The 22,528-nt window shown below is 38.6% G+C and overlaps 1 protein-coding gene across 5 annotated transcripts in view; it reads left to right on the top strand.

Annotated features, from left to right (window-relative positions):
• NALCN (sodium leak channel, non-selective) overlaps positions 1–22,528 on the top strand; it is a 369,956-nt gene that overhangs the window by 298,703 nt on the left and 48,725 nt on the right. For 3 of the 5 annotated variants that reach the window (XM_037729607.1, XM_017503587.2, XM_017503586.2), the window contains 10 exons: positions 4,978–5,064; positions 10,974–11,075; positions 11,512–11,581; positions 14,560–14,651; positions 14,740–14,862; positions 17,430–17,486; positions 17,730–17,850; positions 17,952–18,083; positions 19,047–19,214; positions 21,157–21,261. In XM_037729607.1, the coding sequence (XP_037585535.1) occupies positions 4,978–5,064; positions 10,974–11,075; positions 11,512–11,581; positions 14,560–14,651; positions 14,740–14,862; positions 17,430–17,486; positions 17,730–17,850; positions 17,952–18,083; positions 19,047–19,214; positions 21,157–21,261 (1,057 nt within the window). The remainder of the gene's footprint in view (positions 1–4,977; positions 5,065–10,973; positions 11,076–11,511; positions 11,582–14,559; positions 14,652–14,739; positions 14,863–17,429; positions 17,487–17,729; positions 17,851–17,951; positions 18,084–19,046; positions 19,215–21,156; positions 21,262–22,528) is intronic. The other 2 variants (XM_017503589.2, XM_037729608.1) reach the window with 1 other exon arrangement.

The following is a 22,528-nucleotide window of genomic DNA, read 5'->3' as shown; positions in this document are numbered from 1 at the left end:
TTTTACAAAATGAAAGGGCTTTAAGACAAAGGGGATGCAGATTCCATCTTTTAATAGATGGGTCTACCTAGATACAAATAAGTGTGACAGAGACTGCCGCTTTAGTGTTCTATCACTTTTTAACTTTCTAGGTTTGTTATTTTCATAGAATTATTGTCTTTAGTCTCATCCAAGAGGTTCCTTGCCAGGGAGGTAAGTAAGAGAAGTATATGGAGGCTCGAAAAAAAGACCTGAGTTGGATCATTTTGGCAAACATCACAGGTTGGCATTCATCCTAATTTGTGTGCAGATAGAGATAAATCACATAAACTTTAAATCCAGAGTGCTATAAGAAGGGGAAACTTTTATGAAATATTAGTATCTTAGGATAACTTTTCAAAAAATGACAAATATTTGGGAAAAAATTAAACAAAGCAACTCCCTGACTTAAGTTTCTGGAGGCCTGGCTGGGTAAATGGGCAATTAATTTAAATTCTCAGCTCTCGTGTCTACTCCATGGGAGTGGGGAGGAGGCGATCTTCAGGTCCCTCCCAGTTCTCCTGTAGGATACTAGGCTTGGTGTTCAATCCCCCCTGGCTGGCATCAGGCTCTGCTTCTCTGTAGCCTTGAACAACTCACACATCTGACCCTCAGTTTTCTCGTCTACCTTAAAAAGGTTGTCTGAATAATCCATTGACCAAACAGTGAAATTTAACGCTTATTCCAGTAAGGGAAGCTGCCTCGTTGTCTTCACAGTATCTCAGAAGGGATAGGTCAGAGGTGGATATTTGTAGGGTTTTGGGTTTGGGTTTCAGCATCCATAGGATGGAAGTCTGTTTGAGATTGGGTAGAATTCCTGATACGAGTTGACTATTGAAGATGTTGATACAGACAAGTCATAGTTACTGTTCTGAAGACGGCAGTGCTGTAGTTGAGGACCAGGTAGGGAAAGTGACCTGCCTGGTACCTCTCCACTGCTTTCCATGTTCTTTCCCCTGACTTTGGCTCAACATTTGAGTTATCCGTTCTTTACAGGGAGTTTGCCCTTCTGATTTCATTCTCCTTCTTGACTTGGGTGATCTAAGGAGAAGAAAAATAAATGGTCACCTTCTGCTGTCCTCTTCACATATTAAATTTATTTTTCCTTTTGTGCCTTTTAGGTTTTTAACCAGACACGTGTATTACCTTTAACAAACAAATACTACTGATTTTTATACGTCCTATTTTTTTCAAGTTTGGGATTGATGGACCCCATTGGGTAGATTCTTGACAAAAATCCTAATGAATACCAATTATTTGTAGGTGTCTAGCTTGACCAGTTGAGCGACCTAGTGTCTGGAGAAGGGGGTTGACCCGGCAGTCTGTAGTTCAGATAAATGAATTTGGGGGAAGTGCCTGAAGCCAACAGTGAGGTTGCTGACTGGTTAACAGCTTTACCTTCCTGGACAAGTCAAGTCATATTGATGCAGAGCCCTCAGCTCTCAGCCCTGGAAATTAAGCTGGAAAGCTGCCAGGGGTCTTAGTTCTCAGGGGACCCACATTTCCAAATATCCATCTTCCATTTGAAACAGGATCCACATTATTCTAACAGAAAGTATGTTATATACATTACTATGAGCAGGAAATTCCAGCCCACAGAGGGAGAAGTCTTTCAGGGAGGAAGGGCCCTAGTGCCTGAGGTATGTGACTCACAGGTAGAATCACCCATTTCTACGTATAATCATCTTTAATTCATGTTCTTGTATCTTTTTGAATTAATTGATGTTTTGAGAAATAGAAATGAATTTTTGGATATATTTGAGAACCCTTTGATGAGAAAAAAAAAAAGTAGTCTATTTTTACAGAACTTGAGAATACTGGCCCATGCTAAAATGCAGATGATTGGCTTGGCACAAACAGGCATCTGTGTTGTTGTTTTTTAAGACTCATATGAAGAGGATTGAGAGAGAGAATGTTCCACTACCTGAATTATAAAATCCGAGATTGCTATTAAATTTGTTGTTGTTCTGACTTAGAGTATATCGTTCAGCTCTACTAAAGAAAGCTTCTTTTCAAAAGGCAGTGACCTTTTCTCTGCATCAGGCAAAATCAGAAATAAATAGCAATGTGCTTTCAAAAGCGTCCCTACCTTTGTTGAGATTTCCTCTAATTCAAAGCCCTGAAATTGAGCAAAATGCATTATCATTCCTGCGAGGCTGAATGGAGAAATGTCAAAATAAAACAATTAAACATTTTACATTATTTTTGAAAGTTCCATCCTTTTATGGTTTGCCATGAGTACCTCCTTAACAGGGAAAATATCTTTATAACCTTTTAAATGCTCAGTCTCATATGATGTTTACATTCTGACATTTGGTTTTATAACATAGCTTTCTTTGCCATGCACTTGTATTAATAATTTTTAAGCCCTAAGGAATCGTCTTTAGTTTAATGCTACTTACTACAGAAAAAACTTAAACAGGTTTAACAGAATACATAGATTAGTTTTTCTCTTATTCATCATTTTAAAAGAATCATGTAATGACTGTACATACAACTTATACGCTACTTACATATGTATAAAATCACTATGTATTTTTTAATCTGCAATTTCTTAAATGACATTAGCTGGATTTTTTTCCTGAAAGAAGGTGCCCCTAAGAATTCATGCATTCATTCAAGAAATATCTCTGGAGTGTGTTTCACATGCTAGGCATTTCACACCGTTGGCTTTTTCCCATTTGGAAAGTTCTCCTTTCAGAATTATTGTTCCATAGGTCAGCCCAGCTATTCAGCAGCCTTGGATAAGGTCATGTTATTTCTCTGCAGCTCTGCATTCTGGGCTGAACTAGCAAGACACCCTCGACACTGCTGCGAGGAACTGAGTGTGTTCCAGTGTCCCCTGGACCTTTGAGCTGCACTCCTCAGTGGAAAGGGAGGGTAGTGGACTGACCCTACAGATGAGAGAAACGCAGAGACCCCTGCAGCCTAGGGTCTGTGCCAGCTCCCTGAGATAGCAGCAGGTTTTATTTTTATCAGCCTTTGGTATGAATAATCCCAAGTTTTAAGAAAATAGAGTATTGAGAATTACTGTCATAAATATTTGTCTTTGCAATTCTATTAAGCCTGCCTGGTTATTACTGGCTTTTTCTTAAGATTTTCCAGACCCTTAAAAACTCTGTTAGGGTAGTTGAAGGACTATTTGCAAATAAACTAGGTAGACAGATGAAAATTAAGTGTGTTCAGAGAACCATAAACTAAGGAGACAAGTTATGTGTCTTTATGGTTTTGCATAAAACATAAAATAGTAAAGATCTAAAAGTGGCAAAATATAACTAACTTAAACAAAAATAATATATTCTAATCACATTTTTAGATGGTATCTGATTTGTGGTAATCAAAATATATTATATTTTATTGAGATAACATATGATTTATAGATTGTTTTTAGATAAACCCAAAAGTGAATATAATAGTGTTATGGATTAGAAGGGCTACTGAGGTTTTTGAGGTGGAGTTTCGGTCTTGTCACTCAGGCTGGAGTGCAGTGGCAAGATCTTGGCTCACTGCAACCTCTGCCTCCCAGGTTCAAGCGATTCTCCTGCCTCCCAACCTCGGCTAATTTTGTATTTTTAGTAGTGATGGGGTTTCTCCATGTTGGTCAGGCTGGTCTCAAACTCCCGACCTCAGGTGATCCACCCACCTCAGCCTTTCAAAGTGCTGGGATTACAGCCATGAGCCACCGTGCCCAACCTGGGAGGTTTTGGCTTTTTTTAAATAAACTTTATTTTTTGAGCTGTTTTAGGTTCACAGCAAAATGGAGCAAAGGTACAAAGATTTCCCATGTGCCATCTGCCCACACACAGACACAGCCTCCCCAACTATTACCATCCCCACCAGAGTGGCACATTTGTTACAAGTGATGAACCTACACCAACACATCACTATCGCCCAAAGTCTGTAGTTTACACTAGGGTTCACTCCTAGTATAGAACATTCTGTGGGTTTGGACACATATGTGATGACGTGTGTCTACCATTACAATACCATACAGCAGAATTTCAGTGCTCTAAAAATCCTCTGTGCTCCACCTGTTCATCCCTCCCTCGCCACAAACCCTGGCAACCAATGATCTTTTTACTGTTTCTACAGACATAGAAAGGCACATAGAAATGCATAGATATGTGTCTCCATAGACGTGCATTGATGTTTATGGCAGCTTTATTGATAATTGCCAAAACTTGGAAGCAGCCAAGGTGTCCTTCAGTAGGAGAATGGATAATCAAACTGTGGTCCATCCAGAGAGTGGAATAATTATTTAGCATGGAAAAGAAATGAGTTATCTTCATGAAAAGACATGGTATAAACATAAACGCATGTTACTAAGTAAAAGAAGCCAGCCTGGAAAGTCTACATACTGTATGATTCCAGCTATATGACTTTCTGTCATATAGAGAGGCAAAACCATAGAGATGGGAAGATATTTTAACAAGGTCTTTCTTTTGTTATTTTGTCACTGGAGTGTAAAGTCGTATAAAAAATAGAATACCTATCTCTTGAAAATTGGCCAGTACCGTTTCTGCCAATATTTACAAAATTTCACTTTTATTGTAGTAAATAGTTTAGCCTTTCTGTTGTAATTTGCACGTTTCTGAGTCAGTAGTTGGGTCACTAAATTTGGAATGATGCAGGGTTGCAGACATTTTTTATGCTGAAATTTAATAGGCACACTAAAGGCATGGATTTCTCATGAGTTAATTTTTCTTTTTTGTTTATAGTATGGGTATAAGTTCCTAAGATAAAGATATTCAAGGTTTATTTTATTTTCTGCCTACAATGAAGTTCTGGTCGCCCATGTACTCACATTTCTATGAAAACATTTTTATGAATAACACAAGATTGGGAAGAACTAAGTCATGGTTGCTATGAAAGAGCCAGATCCATTTACTTGGGACAGGGCTGATTCACAAAGGAGTGGGTATCCACTAGGATAAAAATGCAGCTGTTTCCTCATCTCAGCAAGAGGCCATTACCGACGAGCTCACCCATTAGCATCCGCTGTTGTCTCTACTTGGGAAGATCACATTGTCACTCTAGTGGAGTCAGGTAAGAGCCATTTCCAGGAAATACTCATTATCTATTCTCTTAGTTATACTGTCATAATTTTACATGATTACCACTGAAAGACTATTTTCCTGTTGTCTGCTAATATGATTACATTACATTAACCAACCTCGGATGATACTTTAAAATGTATTACTTGTGGAGTTCGAGATTTGAGCAAAATCCCTCAAATGTAATGCTCTGCAAAGTTATACTGCAGTTCCTTTAGATGGTAATTACATTTAATACCGATGGTATGTGTAATCTAACTTTTCTATAATGAGTGAAAATAATTTGAAGACTCATAGGCCTCTCCCTTTCATTACAGAATGTGTAGGCTTTTCCCCCACCCCTGTTCTGGGACATTAAGAAAGAAGACATGGAGACAAAGAAGAAAAGAAGCAGGGACCCCCTGCTACTGTGTCTATAAACAACTAGTGGTGTTTAAAGGCTAATAAAGCTCCAAAGATCTCTCTTATAACCATAATCTTTGGGCCAATTTTAAAATATTTTAGATGGAGAAATGTCAAGAAAAATAGAGACAATTTCAAGACATGATTCTCTTTTCCCAACCTCCATAAAAGATATATATATATATGGCTGTCATATAAGGAGCAATTGAAATTCCACAGCACAAAGGCAATGCAGGGGGAGAAAAAGGCTCAATCTTTCATATATTTTTTTTCTCAAAGGCTTGGCAAGAAACCAGGGGTAATATTTTTGCAACTGGGAATGTGTGTTTGCTGAAGAATATTCCCACATTTGAATCATCCTCAGGGGTCCTCATCTTGTTTTACTTTCAAAGGTAGAGAGGGCATAACATTAACCCCAACTGGGAAAAGGAAAATGCCTCACTGTAATTCTCCTCCAGGGAACAGGAATAAAGGGATTACATATGCCTGCATAATGCAGAATTTCCTCACTCAGACAAGACAAAAGACTTCATTATTTTTCACCAGACACTTGAAGTCTTGTGCCTCCCAGTTGCAGAAGACAAGGAGGCAGGACAATTTTTTATATCAAGCCACTAGATGGAGTTCCTAAGAAACTGGCCTTCCCGTACTTGGCATTATGAAGAGATCTAGGGGAGATGTTAAAAACCTTGATACCTGACACTACCCAGTCTTTCTCCTAAGAAAAGTGAGACTGTCCCTGAAGATCACAGGTTTTTCCAGTATTAGCTTTGCTTTTACTCTGGGCAGCAAATAAATGAACATTTTCTTCCTGAAGACGTACCTCGTTTGTCCTTACGTGAGACCAAAAGGCATCTCAATCCTAATGAAAAATTTAAAATGGCAAAATATAACACCATGGAATATTCAAGCACTTCTCCTTCTGGGTAGATCTATTGCTTGGTAACGTTAAGGATGTGTGCATCTCATTTCTTATATAAAATAAATTTCAAATTCTGTAATTATTCACTATTTGGGCTTGCAAGTATTAGATTCCTGTAAGAGGAGGTATACGGAAGCCACGTTTCCAGTGACAGATCAGATCTCCAGTTAAAGAAATGGAAATGAATTCACCTGCGACAGCCTGCTCTGCTCCACACTGGCTTTCAGGCTTTCCTAATATCTTTCATACACAACATAGAGAAAGACTTGTGAATTTTTTAGTTGCAAGAATCAGTGTCTTTTTTTTTTTTTTTTTTCATTACTGTCTCTTCTAGTATACGTATGCAGCTCATTATTCTTGAGTGGCATCATAATCTAACTTGAGATACCATTAAGATTGTTTAACTTGCCCCTTTAAAAAGCATATTTTAAACACACGCTATTTTGTCCATGATTATTTTCATGCTTCAAAAGTGTGGATTGATCAAAAATTAAAGTATTTGATCTTCACAGAATTTTAAGGTTCATTCATTCCACAAATATTTATTGAGCACGTACTGTGGGCAAGGGCTGAGAAATAATCATGAACAATTTAAAAGACAACCCCTGCTCTCTTAGAGCTCTTTGGAGCATGGCATCTGTGAAGAACTAAAAGACCACAGAGAATGGCATGGAAGGAATGAGGTTTCTCCTGGTAAAGATGAGGCCAGAAAGAAAGGTAGAGGGAGACCACACAGGGCTTTGTAAGCCACACTGCTCATTAGGCCTAGTCTTTTTATGACAGTGATAATAACTCCATTCGTGATCTGTTGCTGCATAACAAATTACTCCAAAACTTGAGTGATTTAAACAACACATTTTTAATCTCACAATTTTAGTCAGGGATCTGGGCATCACTTAATCATCTGTCTCTCCAAGTTGCGTGCATTTGGACTTGAGTGGGAAAAATACCACTCAATCCTCATGAGCTGTGATAGGAAGGCCTCAGTTCCAAGCGGTTTGCTGGATTCCTCCCGAAGTGGAACTCTCCACAGAGCACCTGACAACATGCAGCTTGCTTCATGGTCAAGCAAGCAAGAGCAAGTCAGCATGAGAGAGGGAGACAGAGAGAGAGACAGAGCACTAGGAAGACAGAAGTTACAGTGTTCTGTAATCTCTCCCATTCTTCTGCTTCTTAGAAGGAAGTCACTAAGTGCCACCCATATTCAAGGGGAGGGAAGTACCCAAGGGCGTGAAACCCAGAGGGCAGAGATCATCAGGGTAATCTCAGAAACCTGCCTACTGCAATACCATATGGACATTCATTCGAGAGAACATTTGATTTGGGATGATAATGCAATATGTTTATTGAGAGTGGAGGCATGGAGACCAGTTCAGAGGCTGCAGCATGAGTCCATAGTGGACGTCACTATCGGTCAGAACAGAAAAGACTTGGCTCCCACTATCCTCTGCCAAACTTGCTGCTTAGTCCGCAGTGCTACGTAGTGTTTTATCATCCGCCATGACACGGGACAAGATACAACAGGAAATAATAGCAACTAAAATTCTAAGAAAGTGTCGATGTTTCCAAAGCACTGTCACATTCATAATCATCTTCTTCCAACTCCCTCTGAAGTCAGAAGGAAAGGCTTTATTGTTCTCTACATTTTGCATATGAGAAATGGAGGCTCAGAGAAAGCACATCACCTATCTAAATCCCACAACTTATAAAAACTGAAGTGTGTGCTTCTCAAGCTTGTGTTTTCTCAACTCATCTAATCCATTAGACTTCCAGACAAAGGCAGAACTTTCCATCAGCAGCTGCACTTCGGGGGCCACACAATCCCCATGCACCCGCTGCTGCCCTCCCTACTCACCCTCCCCACCTTTTCAATTACTCATTCTGTTCATCAAGCAGCCTGAGGGCCAGGAATCAAACTTCCCAGGAATGGGAGGCTGAGTGATAAAGTGGTCCCTAATCTACTCACAGCCTAGTAACGGTAATAACTAATGATAACAACATGCCGTAAGCATTAAACGAGCTCAGTTAATAACATACTGTAGGAACATGGAGTATATAACAAGTCATTTTTTTTGTGCTTTCATATAGGTGAAATATTCATTTCTCATTTCATGTTACTTTTCAGAACCCATTTATATCAGTCTGTCATTATATTGTGCATGTTAAAACACTATTTGGTATTTCATGGTTTGCCTCACTGTATATATATGCTTATACATGGTAGCATTGTATTTTCTTTCAAAAATAATAAAGCAAACTTTCACCATGCTTTTGTATGAATCTGGGCACACTGGACCTGAGTATATGTAACCTCTTAGCAGATCTGATTGTGTCCAACTGACATCTAGAGCTTTCTGCCAACACTGTTATTTTCCAAAATAGCAAAATGTCTTACATGGCCGAGGAATGTGACAATGGCTTAGGTACTACAAGCCTGTTTCATTATGAGAAACATCCTATTGTGGGAATATTTCTATACCTGGTTCAGCGTCCAGGTGAGCTCCAGGCCAAAGGATTATAAAACCTCCTTCCCATTCCCTTGCTCCTGTGTCCACCATCCAATCTCAGGTTTATAACTTCCATCTGTGGTTCTTCCCTAATGCACCAGGGCCCTGTGTGGCCAGTGGTCTCCTTGTATAATGGAATTAGATTTTTCAGAATGTTCTCTTTAGATGTATTTATATATCTGTACAAAAGTTGTTTCATGCTGTTTAGTAAGTGAAAAATAGTGATTATTTGGGGTTTGTTTCCAAGCATACATTTACATTCAGTGAATTTGTATGATTTTTTCATAGATATTCACCATAATTATCTTCATCCACATTAAAATTATTTTTAAGTACTTAAATATAACATATTTAATAAGTTCTTATATATTATAAACTAAGTTCTTATGTGATATTATATAAGTTCTTAATAATATAAATATGTTATCTTTAAGTACTTTAAAATGCCTCTATTATACAGGTATCATAAGAGCTATTTTAAGTATGCTAAGCTCACACATATCCTTTTCTCAAAGATCTTAACTCTGAGACAGACAGTAATAATATTCAAAGCCATTCAAGAAATGCATTTTAAGAAACATGAATATGAAAATATTATGTAAAAATGGCAGGATTGTATGTTCAGGTGTTGAGCAAATAAAGTATCATTCAATTTGCATATCATAAAATCGTTGATTTTTCAACCTATGAGCTATCTTTCAGAGCAAGTCTTTCTCTTCATTTCACCAATAAGGGAGCTGGGCCCAAAGATCACCCAACTAGTTCCTAACAGTGTAACTTCTGGCACACAGGTCTTTTAATGCCTTGTGTGATTTTCTTGCCACTAACCAACTATCTCAAAGGAATTCCTGTCATTGCCAGTTGGAGAAAATTTTCTGGAGAAGATTTTTTTTTTCTCTCACCAAAATTGTTCACACCACAGGTGTTAGGCCACCCAATTGCTTTCACTCGTTAGCAGATCTGAAATTAACACAAGCCCAGTTATGGTGTAAAGAGAACATGTTTGTAAAAGTCTTCATGGTTTGGCGAATACGAAGCAAGTGGTAACTGGTTACCAGTAAGCTGCAAGCTCCTGATTGAGGTTGCTATAGGTAACAATTCCAAAAACTGTGTGCTTTTTTTAAAATTGTGGTTTTAAAAACAACACATAACGTTTGCCATCTAAACCATTTCTAAGTGTACAGTTCAGTCGTGTTATGTTTACATTGTTGTGCATAATTCCAGCTTTAGTTACTTCTCTTTATGATTCATTTTTGCTTCTAAACTTTGTGTTTTCCTGTTTTTCTAAAGTTCTGCAAAATCTCCTTGGAACATATATTTCATCATTCCACGAGGCTGAGTGGACAAATCCTTCCCAAAGGGGGTTTATTAGAAACCAACATCGTGATTGGTTGTGTGTATTAGTCTGTTTTCATGTTTAAAGACATACCTGAGACTGGGCAATTTACAAAAGAAATAGGCTTAATGACCTTAGAGTTCCATGTGGCAGGGAAGGCCTCACAATCATGGTGGAAGGTGAAAGCCATGTCTCAAGTGCCTGCAGACAAAAGAAGAGAGTTTGTACAGGGAAACTCCTCTTTTTAAAACAATCAGATCTCGGGAAACTTATTCACAGTCACAAGAACAGCACGAGAAAGACCTGCCCCCATGATTCAGTTACCTCCCACAAGGTCCCTCCCACAATACATGGGAATTCAAGATGAGATTTGGGTGGGGACACAGCCAAACCATATCACTGTTGGTAGGCTGGCCTTCCTGCTTATGGTGTCCTGATAGAAGCTCTACCATTATTTTTGGAGAGGAGGGAGGAGGCAGAAGGAAGAGAGGCCACAGACAAGCTTTCTGTTTATTTTCCAGCCCCTCTTTCATAGCTGTGATAATTCTGCTTTGTAAGTGTTCTTGACACAGAGCATGAAGCTCATTTTCCTTTATAATTATACATTATTTGCTGTATTTTGTCTTTTCATTGGTGTTACCTTTAAAATAATAAAAGTAATGAGCACTTATGCATTATTCATCCCAAGTGTACAAACCACGCATTTATCTCGGGCTCCTTTTCTTTTTTTCTAGAGCATGCACCCGACAGCGCATGCTGAGCGGATCATTCGAGGGGCAGCCGGCAAAGGAGAGGTCAATCCTCAGCGTGCAGCATCACATCCGCCAAGAGCGCAGGTAAATACTCAGGAAAACAGGGCTGCAGAGACGCTAAGGAAAGGGATTTGATAGGAAATGGTCAGTGTACACAGCCACGACTGTCGGCCCTGCCTGCTGGACAGGCATGGCTGAGGAACCGAGTTCTGTTTGCTGTTTGCTACAATAATGAAACACCTAATCAGATCCAAAGATTCAAAAAATCTCTACTTCACCATCCTTTTCCTTAGAGATGGCCAAATTCTCACTTTTAACATCAGAAGGAAAAATTCTGAATTTTGTTAGATGGGATCAAAGACATATGGGGAGACTGGAAGCTTCTGCTATGAAAAGAAATCATAGGCATTTGTGGTGTTGTAGCAGAAGAAAGTGTTTTTATTTTGATTTTATCATGGTCACGGCTTGAAAGGCCAGTTTGATCTTGAGATGTATTAACCAGTGACTGTGGTTGTTTTAGGTCACTAAGACATGGATCAAACAGCCAGAGGATCAGCAGGGGGAAATCTCTTGAAACTTTGACTCAAGATGTAAGTTTTAAGCAGAGCTTTGGATTTCAGAAACCTGATTATGAAAATGTATTTAAATGACTACTTAGACAATGTCAGTGCCTGGGTCTTTCTGCTGCATTCTCATGTCTCCTTAAGACTTCAGACCAGAGGGAATCAGGAAACTCAAGATATGAATTATGGAGCCAAGCACCAGAAGTAACTGTTAACAGCAGAAAACTCCGGTCATCCCACACAAAACACATGTCTTAGTTAAAATAGTAACACAAAAGTGTCATATCAGTTGTATTTGACTTGAAATTAAAGACACTTTAAGCATTTTATGTAGGACTGATTTGCATCATTGACTTTGAATATTTACTAAGTATCAAATATTCTAGAATCTAGATCGAAGGTCTGTAATTTCAGGGCTTTACAGATTAGGAAGTGAAATTTTATTTCTAGAAGAATTTTTCTGTCAAAGACTACCTAGTATTTTCCAACAAAGTTTTTTGCTTTTAGATTCTAGGTCATTTATGCATTTATTTCCTGGCTCTATAGTTAACAAGTGTTTGTTTTGTGCTAGGTCCTTTTCTAAGGAATGAGGAGCAGTGGGGAAATAAGACAGACTCCATGCCCTCCTGGAGCTTACATTTTAGAATAGGAGACAGATAATACGTTGGTAAAAATGTAATGGAATTTCTGGAGTGATTTCTTTTTATTTTCCACCATCTCTCCATTACTGTGACAAATTCTCTTTGTAATGTAAAGTAAAATGAAGTCGTGTAAAGAAATCAAAGGTGGGGATTTGGGGGCAGGGATTTTTAGATAGAATGGTTATTGTAGACCCCTCCACATTATCCCAGAGACCCAAATGAAATGCAGGAGCCATGAAAAAATGCAGAGAAGCCAAGCATTAGATGGCCCAGCAGCTATACCATGCAAAGATTACAGTCAAAGAGTTGGGAAATGCATATTAAATAACTATCATTATGAAGCTCTGATTAAAAGACAGGTCTTAGGTTGAATCTGGATAAACTGGCTAAAAAAGCAGTCTTGAATGTTCAGAGCCAAGGATGGCACTTGAGAAAGGAGAACTAGCAAGAGAAAGTTAGCAAAGCCTTAGGGTTATTTTGTTTTTGTCTTTTTCACCACCTACCTCTTATTTCTTGAGTTTTTGGATGGTGTAGCCTATTACATCTGCTTTCATTCTGTAGAAACTGCTGTTTTAGTCCAAGTAGATGATTTTTATTGAGTGTTCCAGGCAAAATCAAGAGCTAGAAGTAGTTGATGTGAATACCTGCCATCACCGATACCCTGTAGACATGGTTCTCATTGGCACAGAGATCTTTTACGGCCATGATTTTTAATATCCAGAGCCCTATCTGATTGGCTACCATATTGTTGACATGGAATTGCCATCAAATCCAATATGTGACCTGTGCACTTAGAATTGCAGAGTCAGGCATATTGCATGCAGAACAATTTCAAGTGAAAATGCAAAGAGGCAACCCTCATTCAAAGTGCCTTCCTTCAATATGTCACCATAGAAATGTACAACCTGCTTAAGAATGAAATCAGAATGTGTCTTTGAAAATATTTGTTTAATTATAGACAGCAAAGGCCATGTTTGAATAGTCTTAATGCCGGAGGCTTACGTCTTCTTCAGAGACTTCCTACCACATTTCTCACATAGAAGTATAGCAAAATCCATCTCCCACCCTCTCTAAAGCAAAATGCCATGGGGTTCTGATTGTTTCCAATAAATTCTTATAACGTCTTTTCTTCCACAAAGGAGACATTTAGATTGGAGAATTTTAACTTTTTCGCTTATTCTGGATGATAGGAGATACAGATAATTAAGTCTAAGGAGTGCTTTCTTTAAAATCTACTGTTATTGGAACTCTGGCCCTGCACGTTCCGTGGGGTCCATCTGAGGGCTGGCAAGGCCCTGCATGGCCTGCTCACCGCTCTTAGATTTGCCCGCATTGGCCTCCTGGATATTGCACGTGTAGACACGCCAGGCCTGCTCCCAGCTCTGGAAGAACACATGTCTACAGCCCTACCACAGCCTGCACCCTCACGCCCTTCCAGTCTTCCTCAAATAGTACCTTCATATTGAGGTCTACCTCGACCTGTTCATTTAAAATCATAATCTTCTAGCATTTTCTATACCTCTGATCCACTGTGATATTTTTTAAAACCAGATCACTAAGCATCCTCTAAACATATTTACTTATTTTGAATTTTGTTTCTGTCTCCCACTAACTAGAACATCAGTCGTATGAGAACAGGGATATTTTGTTTTCACTTCCCATATCCTACACACTAGAACAGTGCCTGGCACATAATAAGATTTCAGGCAATATGTGCTGAATGAATTACTTTTTAGAGGAAAAAACACTCTTGCTAAGAGTGGCTATTATATATATATATGTAACTATATGTATATATATAAACTATACATATATAAAACATATATAGTATATATATATAACTGTACTATATATATATATAACATAATATATATAACTGTGGCCATTATATATATTTAATCTCATACATATATATACTGTAAATTTAGAAATTTAATGTAAATGTATATATTTCATATATACAAATTTAATGTAAATGTATATATTTCATATATACATATTTAATGTAAATATATACATTTAGTATAAATTTACATACATATTGTAAATATATACATTTCATATAAACATACACATTTATTGTAAATATATATTTATAAATATGTATATTTAATATAACTATATACATTTAGTGTAAATGTACATATTTATTGTAAATACATACATTTAGTACAAATATGCATATTTATTGTAAAATATATGGTTTAATATAAATATATATAAGTACATATTTAACAGTCTATATATATAATTAATATTTATACTTTATATAGAGAGATACTGGTTTTAATTTTTTTAACTGATAATATATTTTGCATTCAGAGACCTCCTATTTTAGCATACCCCCTTTTAATTTATTTCTAGCATTCCAATACAGTGAGATACAGAAATGCACAAAGAGAAGACAGTGAAATAAAGATGATCCAGGAGAAAAAGGAGCAGGCCGAGATGAAAAGGTACAGGCTGCCGCAGAGTCCCGTGGCTCTCATTTGGGAATGGCAAAATTTCCCTTAGCCTTATTCCCTCATGAATTTCTCCTTCCAGGAAAGTGCAAGAAGAGGAACTCAGAGAGAACCACCCATACTTTGATAAGCCCCTGTTCATAGTGGGGCGAGAGCACAGGTTCAGAAACTTTTGCCGGGTGGTGGTCCGAGCACGCTTCAACGCGTGAGTACACTTCATTTCAGCCAGGTGTTTGGCCCGAGTCGTGCAAACAGCAGGGGTGTTGTCATATGAAGAAGAAGGAACTTGTAATCCTAATGGGGTCACAAAATAAACTGTGGACTAATTAATCATGCTGCTTCTCTTTGCTGAGCACCCGACCAGGTGGAAAACAAACAGAGGTCACAAGTAGTTAACATTTATAGAAAACGCACGTTGATGAAACACAAAGCAACCATTTTTGTTTGTGCATTGTAGCAGTTGCCTGATACGTTTATATCTGCATTCCATATTTTATTTTGGAAAGACTGAGACAAAAGGAGACTAAAGGATGTGGTGAAATGAAGGTCATTGTCCATGTCTTCCATCAGGCTTGTAGTTTCTTTGTGGTAAAAATACCTCAATTGGTTTATTGGAGAATAATGTAAAGTAGAAAGAAAGTTGATTAGTGCTTTCATTGCCAACTGTTATACGAAGGAAACTCACTGCCCACTGTCTCCACCTTCCACCATGGAAGAAGTATGTAAGAAGCCATCAGCACGGTGAACCTTGAAGACACTCTATCTGTGGATACCTAAGGCAAGTTTAACAGGCAGATAATGGATGAAATGGATTTTTGTCAAGCATACCTCTATTAGTCCATTTTCACACTGCTGATAAAGACATCCCTGAGTCTGGGTAATTTGTAAAGAAAAAGAGATTTAATGGACTCACAGTTCCAAGTGGCTGGGTAGGCCTCACAATCATTGAGGAAGGCAAAAGGCACATCGTACATGGCACAGACAAGAGAGAATGAGAGAGAAGTGAAGGCAGAAAGCCCTCATAAAACCACCAGATCTCATGAGACTTATTCACTACCACAAGAACAGCCTGGGGGAGACCAGCCCCATGATTCAGTTATCTCCCACTGGGTCCCTCCCACAACATGTGGGAATTACGGGAGCTATAATTCAAGATGAGATTTGAATGTGGACACAGAGCCAAACCATATCAGAACCTTTAAGTAAATATTCCAAAGACATTAAGAATCCTGGAGGAAATGAGAGAACGTTCCATATTCCCATTATGTAGTTGGACTGTCCCTGATGCCATCATTTAAGTAAATTGATTTCTTTGTTATTAATAAGTAGCATACGATAATCACTCTCTGTTATGGACTGAATTGCTCCCCCCAACATCCATATGACGGAATCTGAGCCCTCAGAACCTCAGAATGTGACCATATTTGGAAAAAGGAATTTTAAATAAGTTAATTAAATTAAAACGAGGCCATTAGGATGGGCCCTAATCCAATATGACTTGTTTCCTTATAAGGAAAGAACATTTGGACGCAGGCATATGCAGAGAGAAGACCATGCAAAGACACCGTAGGGAGAAGATGGCTCTCCGCAGGTCAAAGAAAGAGCCCTGCAACGAGTTTTCCCCTCGCAGCCCTCAGAAGGAACCAACACACGCAGCTGGCACCTTGATCTTGGACTTCCAGCCTCCAGGAGTATGAGAAGATAAACTTATGTTGCTTAAGCCACCCAGTCTTAAGCACCAGTGGTGCTTTTTTACAGCAGCTCAAGGAAACTAATACACACTATTTTAACATTTCAGGGATGGAAGAGACCTTGGGGACCACTCAGTGTTATTTGTGTGTCCCCTCCTTCAACAGAGGAGGATAATTAATTGTGCAGAAGTTGAGGGCTTTGCTCAGGGACCCAGCTAGTAGTACCTGGCTCTCTCTTGATTGCCAGGCTATTGTTCTTTCTGCTGTTCTATAAAGACTCACAATTTAAATCAAATGAGTCATAATTATTAACATCTTCCATGAGTTCTCAAAGTAAACTGGAAGAAAATGCCAGTGTAGAGATTGATTTGATCAGTCTTGAGTAGGTTTTTTTTATCTTGAATGATCCTGTTGGCTGCCTGCACCTTAGCATGTCATGGCTAATTCTCCACTTCACTTGGAGTGGTGTAGTTTCCCTTTTATCAGCAACACAGCTGATGTTGAATACAATTGATGAAGTCTTTGTTGTAGTTGGGGACACATAGACAAAGACTGTAATCTCACTGGCAGTGCTGACAGGCTTTACTTTCAGGAATGAAAGTAAAAACAATGAACCTTCCTCCCAAGAAATTCTCCGTAAATCATTCTACAATATCACAGTTAAATGCAGGGGGAGGAAGTCTATTTAAATTATGGAGTATTGAATTAACTACTTTTGAATAACATTCTTGAACTATTAAGGCAAAGATTTTAAATGAGTATTTTTAAATGAAACTCAAAATTTAATTTTGTACTACCCATGTCAGAAAATTCTGAATGAAGTCACAAAGTCAAAAATCAAGTATTTTGAGAAATCCAAAACTTTCCTTTCATAAGCATCAACTGCACATTCTTTGGATTTTTTCTTTCATCTAATGTTCTCTGACCTCCAGAGTCACCTACAGTAAACATATTTTATAATGGATATTTTATAGAGGATGTAAAAGAGATTTTAGGTAGATGAGATGTTTGCAAATATGTTTTTAGCAAGTTAAAACATGCTTACTATGATGTAGAATTTTATAGATGTGTTCTCTTACAGATCTAAAACAGACCCTGTCACAGGAGCTGTGAAAAATACAAAGTACCATCAACTTTAGTAAGCATTACAAACCTCATTTTCCATGCACATTTGAAGTTTTCATGTACTATTTTATGTTGCATAAAAATATTAAAATTCTCTTTTATTTTCTTGCTATACAATGTTATGAAATAGATGATTGGGGAATGATGTTTTTAAAATACCAGTCATGTTGACAGAGTCACAGAAGCCATCATCTCCTACTCTTGGAAGCTTTTCCTGGAACGTTTATGTTTCTCAATTTTGTTTGGTCTCTGGCAGTGATTTGCTGGGGTTGGTCACTTACCTGGATTGGGTCATGATCATCGTAACCATCTGCTCTTGCATTTCCATGATGTTTGAGTCCCCCTTCCGAAGAGTCATGCATGCACCTACTTTGCAGGTACTGCTGCTAAATAAATCTCAGCTTACAACTGGGAGGTAAAATACTGACCTGCAATTTTTCCATTCGTTGTAACCAAACTGCCTTTTTACCCATTTCAGATTGCTGAGTATGTGTTTGTGATATTCATGAGCATTGAGCTTAATCTGAAGATTATGGCAGATGGCTTATTTTTCACTCCAACTGCTGTCATCAGGGACTTTGGCGGAGTAATGGACATATTTATATATCTTGTAAGTCTTTGGTTATTTCCTAAATGAAAGTGTAATGGTTTTGTAAAATCTCCTGCATTTCTTGGTATAAGAGCAAGATGTATGAGTCACAGAGGTTTAGAAGCCCTAATGAATTCTTAAATGGACTCTAGAGTTGTTCATTATATGCAAATAAGGGCCATGCATGTAAAATCTAAATTAAGAGCATCATAAAGATCTATGGATAGTTATGTTGTTCAAATACACCAATCGCAATTTTATGTACGAATGAGACATACATTAATAAGGTCTAACATAGCCAGCCTAGTTAGCATCCTACAAATCTCATGGCTTCTACACTAAAAAAAAGAAGTTTGTCTCATGTAAACCATGTTATTGATTATGAGCCCCTTATTGTTGAAAGCAAACTAAAGTGATTGTGATTGGACATCTGTCCTGATTCCAATGCATAAAATACCCGGATATAGCAGGTGCCCATTCAAATGTCCAGTAAAACTTGCTGGAAAAATCATAGAAATGGGCTGAAAGAATTTTTTATTTTTTCTATATGGCCAAGAAGACATGAAATCAATGTCTTTGCAGACACGACAAGGGGAATTGTGATCATGAACAGGTAGCATATTGCAGATCACTGATAAAATAGTGGTAACCTTGATAAAAGGAATTCCAACCATATTGACATCAGCAAAGGGTCCAGCATAGTAAGTTAAAAGAAGGAGCAAAATGCACTGGTGTATACAAACACAAACACACAACACTTTCGGTGTGGACACCGCCAGTTATTTCCTGCATAAACATGATGACTTTCCTTTGAGGCCTCTAGCAAGTGTAGATGAGGTTTGTTGTTCAAAGTTAACAGACTGCGCATACAACCCAGGAGTGGAATCTCTGCTAAATGAAAAGTTGTGGCCGGTTGGCTCTCAGAAAATGTAAAATAGTAGGGGATGAATGGTAATAATTCCAGAGATTTTTTTTCCCCTTTAGGTGAGCCTGATATTTCTTTGTTGGATGCCTCAAAATGTACCTGCTGAATCGGGAGCTCAGCTCCTCATGGTTCTTCGGTGCCTGAGACCTCTGCGCATATTCAAACTGGTGCCCCAGATGAGGAAAGTTGTTCGAGAACTTTTCAGCGGCTTTAAGGAAATTTTTTTGGTATGTTAGAATTCTCCTTTGCTTCCAGTTCACTGTAGTCCATCTCTAATGTAGCTAATGAGGGAAAAGTGAGTCCTCCTTATTATCAAGGTCAATCAATAGTTTCAGTGACTGCCAGAGGGTTTAGTGGCACTAAAAAAACAGAATCACCTTCAAAAACTTTACCCGTGAGTGCTTCTGGCGTATGAGTTTATTTAATTCATCTAAACAGAAGCACTCTGAGATCTGAGAGTTAGTATCTGCTGACTCTTTCAGTCCTAACTCTTGCCTCTAATTTCTACTCTGGGTTTTCATGTCTTCCCATCTGAAAAGTAAGGATAAGAAGATTCAGCACCATGTACTCCACAAATGGGATTAGGAGTTCCTGCATTTGGGCTCCTAATCTCGTTCTGTGTGTTCCTGAAAGAAGGTCACACAGAACTTGTCTCTAGATCTCAGGAGTGTCAACGTAAAACAACGTTAAAAATGCAACGTATAGGTATAACCCACTTTAACTTCAGAATTACAGTAATGAGCGATTGCAAAGATGATTGAGGGACAAAGCATTCTTTTTAGTTGGGCAAACGTGGATTTAGGGTCTTCTGAAAACAGGGCCGGAGATAAAACAAGAAAGAGGCTCTTTGTTCACAATCTGTAACGGAAGATCTTTGCCTTACAAAAGACAGATCAAAAGATTCTTTCTATTATTGATGAGGTCTGCTTGTGCATGAGAAGCGGAATTAATTTACATAGGCTTGTTTTGTATCTTGCTTTCTAAAGACATACCCGTGAGGAGAAATCAGCCGTAGTTGATACAAATGTATTTTCAAGATAGATTGTGATGTTACTAGAGGTATATCAGTGCTGATTTTTTTTTCTTTTTCTTTTTTTTTTTTTTTTTTTTTTTTTTTTTGATGCGGAGTCTCGCTCTGTCACCCAGGCTGGAGTACAATGGTGCCATCTCAGCTCACTGCAAGCTCCGCTTTGAGGGTTCAAGTGATTCTTGTGCCTCAGCCTCCCAAGTAGCTGAGACTACAGGCATGTGCCACCACGCCCAGCTAATTTTTTTGTGTTTTAGTGGAGACGGGCTTCACCATGTTACCCAGGCTGCTCTCGAACTCCTGACCTCAGGAGATCTGCCCACCTCGGCCTCCCAGTTGCTGATTTTTTTAAGATGTGTTTTAAAATTCTTGTTTTCTTTATGCAAAGCCATAAAACGGTGGCTCTTTACACAGCTAGAATTAAAGAAAATATCACCTGACTGCTGAGGTATATGAATCTTTTGATCACTGGTAAATTTTAGAGGAGAATTGATTTGTGCCTTTCTCTAATGATGTGTCAGTGTGATTTCAGTATAGTTAGGTACATGTTTAGGTTATTCAACCAGTGCAGTTCACATCTTCCATATTGCCACTCTTCTCTGCTGAGACCAAAGAAGTCAGCCAGCAGAGGGAGCATGATAAAATTAACAGATCTGCTTTTCGAGACTGAATTTTCTCCTTGAGCATAGCACATTCTCCTAATGCACACCTTCACGGTCACGAGACAGTTAAGCCACTGTCCCTCTCATTTGTGCTCTGCTAATAAAAATATGAATTCATTTGGGAAAAAAAAAACAAAATGTAATTATTTAAACATTTTTTTCTTTTGTTCCATTGGATAAAAAAGAGCAAGGTATTGATTTTAAAATCAGAAAAGTTCAAGTCATATCAAAAATATCTTATCCATTTTCTTATAAGAAATTAAGGTTTCCATTTAAAAAATTCAAAGCTTGTTAATTTCTCCTTTTGACCTTCCAGTAAGGCTAATTGTATGATATACGGTGGAGAAGTTAAAATATATTATCAAAAACCCATGATTTTTATACAATGTTATCTTAAAATTCCTATTTATATCACTGTTTCAACCAAACCTAATATTTAGTCTTTACCAAGAGATTTAACATTTCATCAATTTCTTTCAGGTCTCCATTCTTTTGCTGACATTAATGCTTGTTTTTGCAAGCTTTGGAGTTCAGCTTTTTGCTGGAAAACTGGCAAAGTGCAATGATCCCAACATTATTAGAAGGGTAAGATGTACCTTTCTGTCTTTCAAAATAAAAATTAAGGGCCAAGTGTGGTGGCATGTGCCTATAATCCTCGCCCTTTGGAATGCCGAGGAGGGAAGATCACTTGAACCCAAGAGGTCAAGGTTGCAGTGAGCTATGATTGCACCACTGTACTTCAGCCTGGGCAACAGAGCAAGAGACCCTGTCCTTAAAAAGAAAAAAATATTAAGGCAGTTTACAGTCCCTTGGCAAGCATGTGGTACCAGTGGCTACCAAGCCTACTTTGAGAACTCCCTATAAAACTCTAAGAGTTCTCTTCCCACAAGTTCCTTTTTGCTTAAGCATGCACTATGTTGCTTCTGGCTAGAAAGGTTAATGAGATGAAAAGCACATCTCAGAGAATGTGACTCTTCCCTCCTATTCCAGTGTCAATCCACTGTTGACATCTTGAGCATGGGTCACCCAGGATTCCAGCTGTTTATACCTGTGAGCTTCGGATACTTTCCCTTGATGTCTTCGCTAACCTGATCCTTCCTTTGTTGTCACATAAGGCGCATAACAGCAAGCAGCCCCATGCAAAAATGTCCAAGAGACAGCGTTTGCCTCTCACCCCTTTTATTGCTTCTCCACTGTCAGCTTCCTCCCCATTAGAAAGCCAGTGTCTCTATAATCCCAGCACTTTGGGAGGCCGAGGTGGGTGGATCACGAGGTCAAGAGATCGAGATCATCCTGGTCAACAAGGTGAAACCCCATCTCTACTAAAAACACAAAAATTAGCTGGGCATGGTGGCGCGTGCCTGTAATCCCAGCTACTCAGGAGGCTGAGACAGGAGAATTGCTTGAACCCAGGAGGCGGGGGTTGCGGTGAGCCGAGATCGTGCCATTGTACTCCAGCCTGGGTAACAAGAGTGAAACTCTGTCTCAAAAAAAAAGAAAGAAAGCCAGTGCCTTTACATTAGCTCTCAGCTGCCCAGAATCTCCCTCTTTTTTTTTTTTTTTTTCCCAGCCTCCTGAGTAGCTGGGATTACAGGCATGCGCCACCATGCCCAGCTGATTTTTTGTATTTTTAGTAGAGATGGGGTTTCACCATGTTGACCAGGATGGTCTTGATCTCTTGACCTCGTGATCCACCCGCCTCGGCCTCCCAAAGTGCTGGGATTACAGGCTTGAGCCACCGCGCCCGGCCAAATCTCCCTCTTTATGACAACCACGAGGACCTCCACAAAGGCCCAGACTTGACTACTTGCACTACTGCATTTCATTTTCTCTTTCTTCGGTCATTGGTCAT

The sequence above is a fragment of the Cebus imitator genome, unplaced genomic scaffold (assembly GCF_001604975.1).
Source record: "Cebus imitator isolate Cc_AM_T3 unplaced genomic scaffold, Cebus_imitator-1.0 Scaffold312, whole genome shotgun sequence".
Taxonomy (NCBI): domain Eukaryota; kingdom Metazoa; phylum Chordata; class Mammalia; order Primates; family Cebidae; genus Cebus; species Cebus imitator.
Note: the sequence above shows the minus strand (reverse complement) of the source record. Positions and strands in the feature narration are given on the sequence as shown.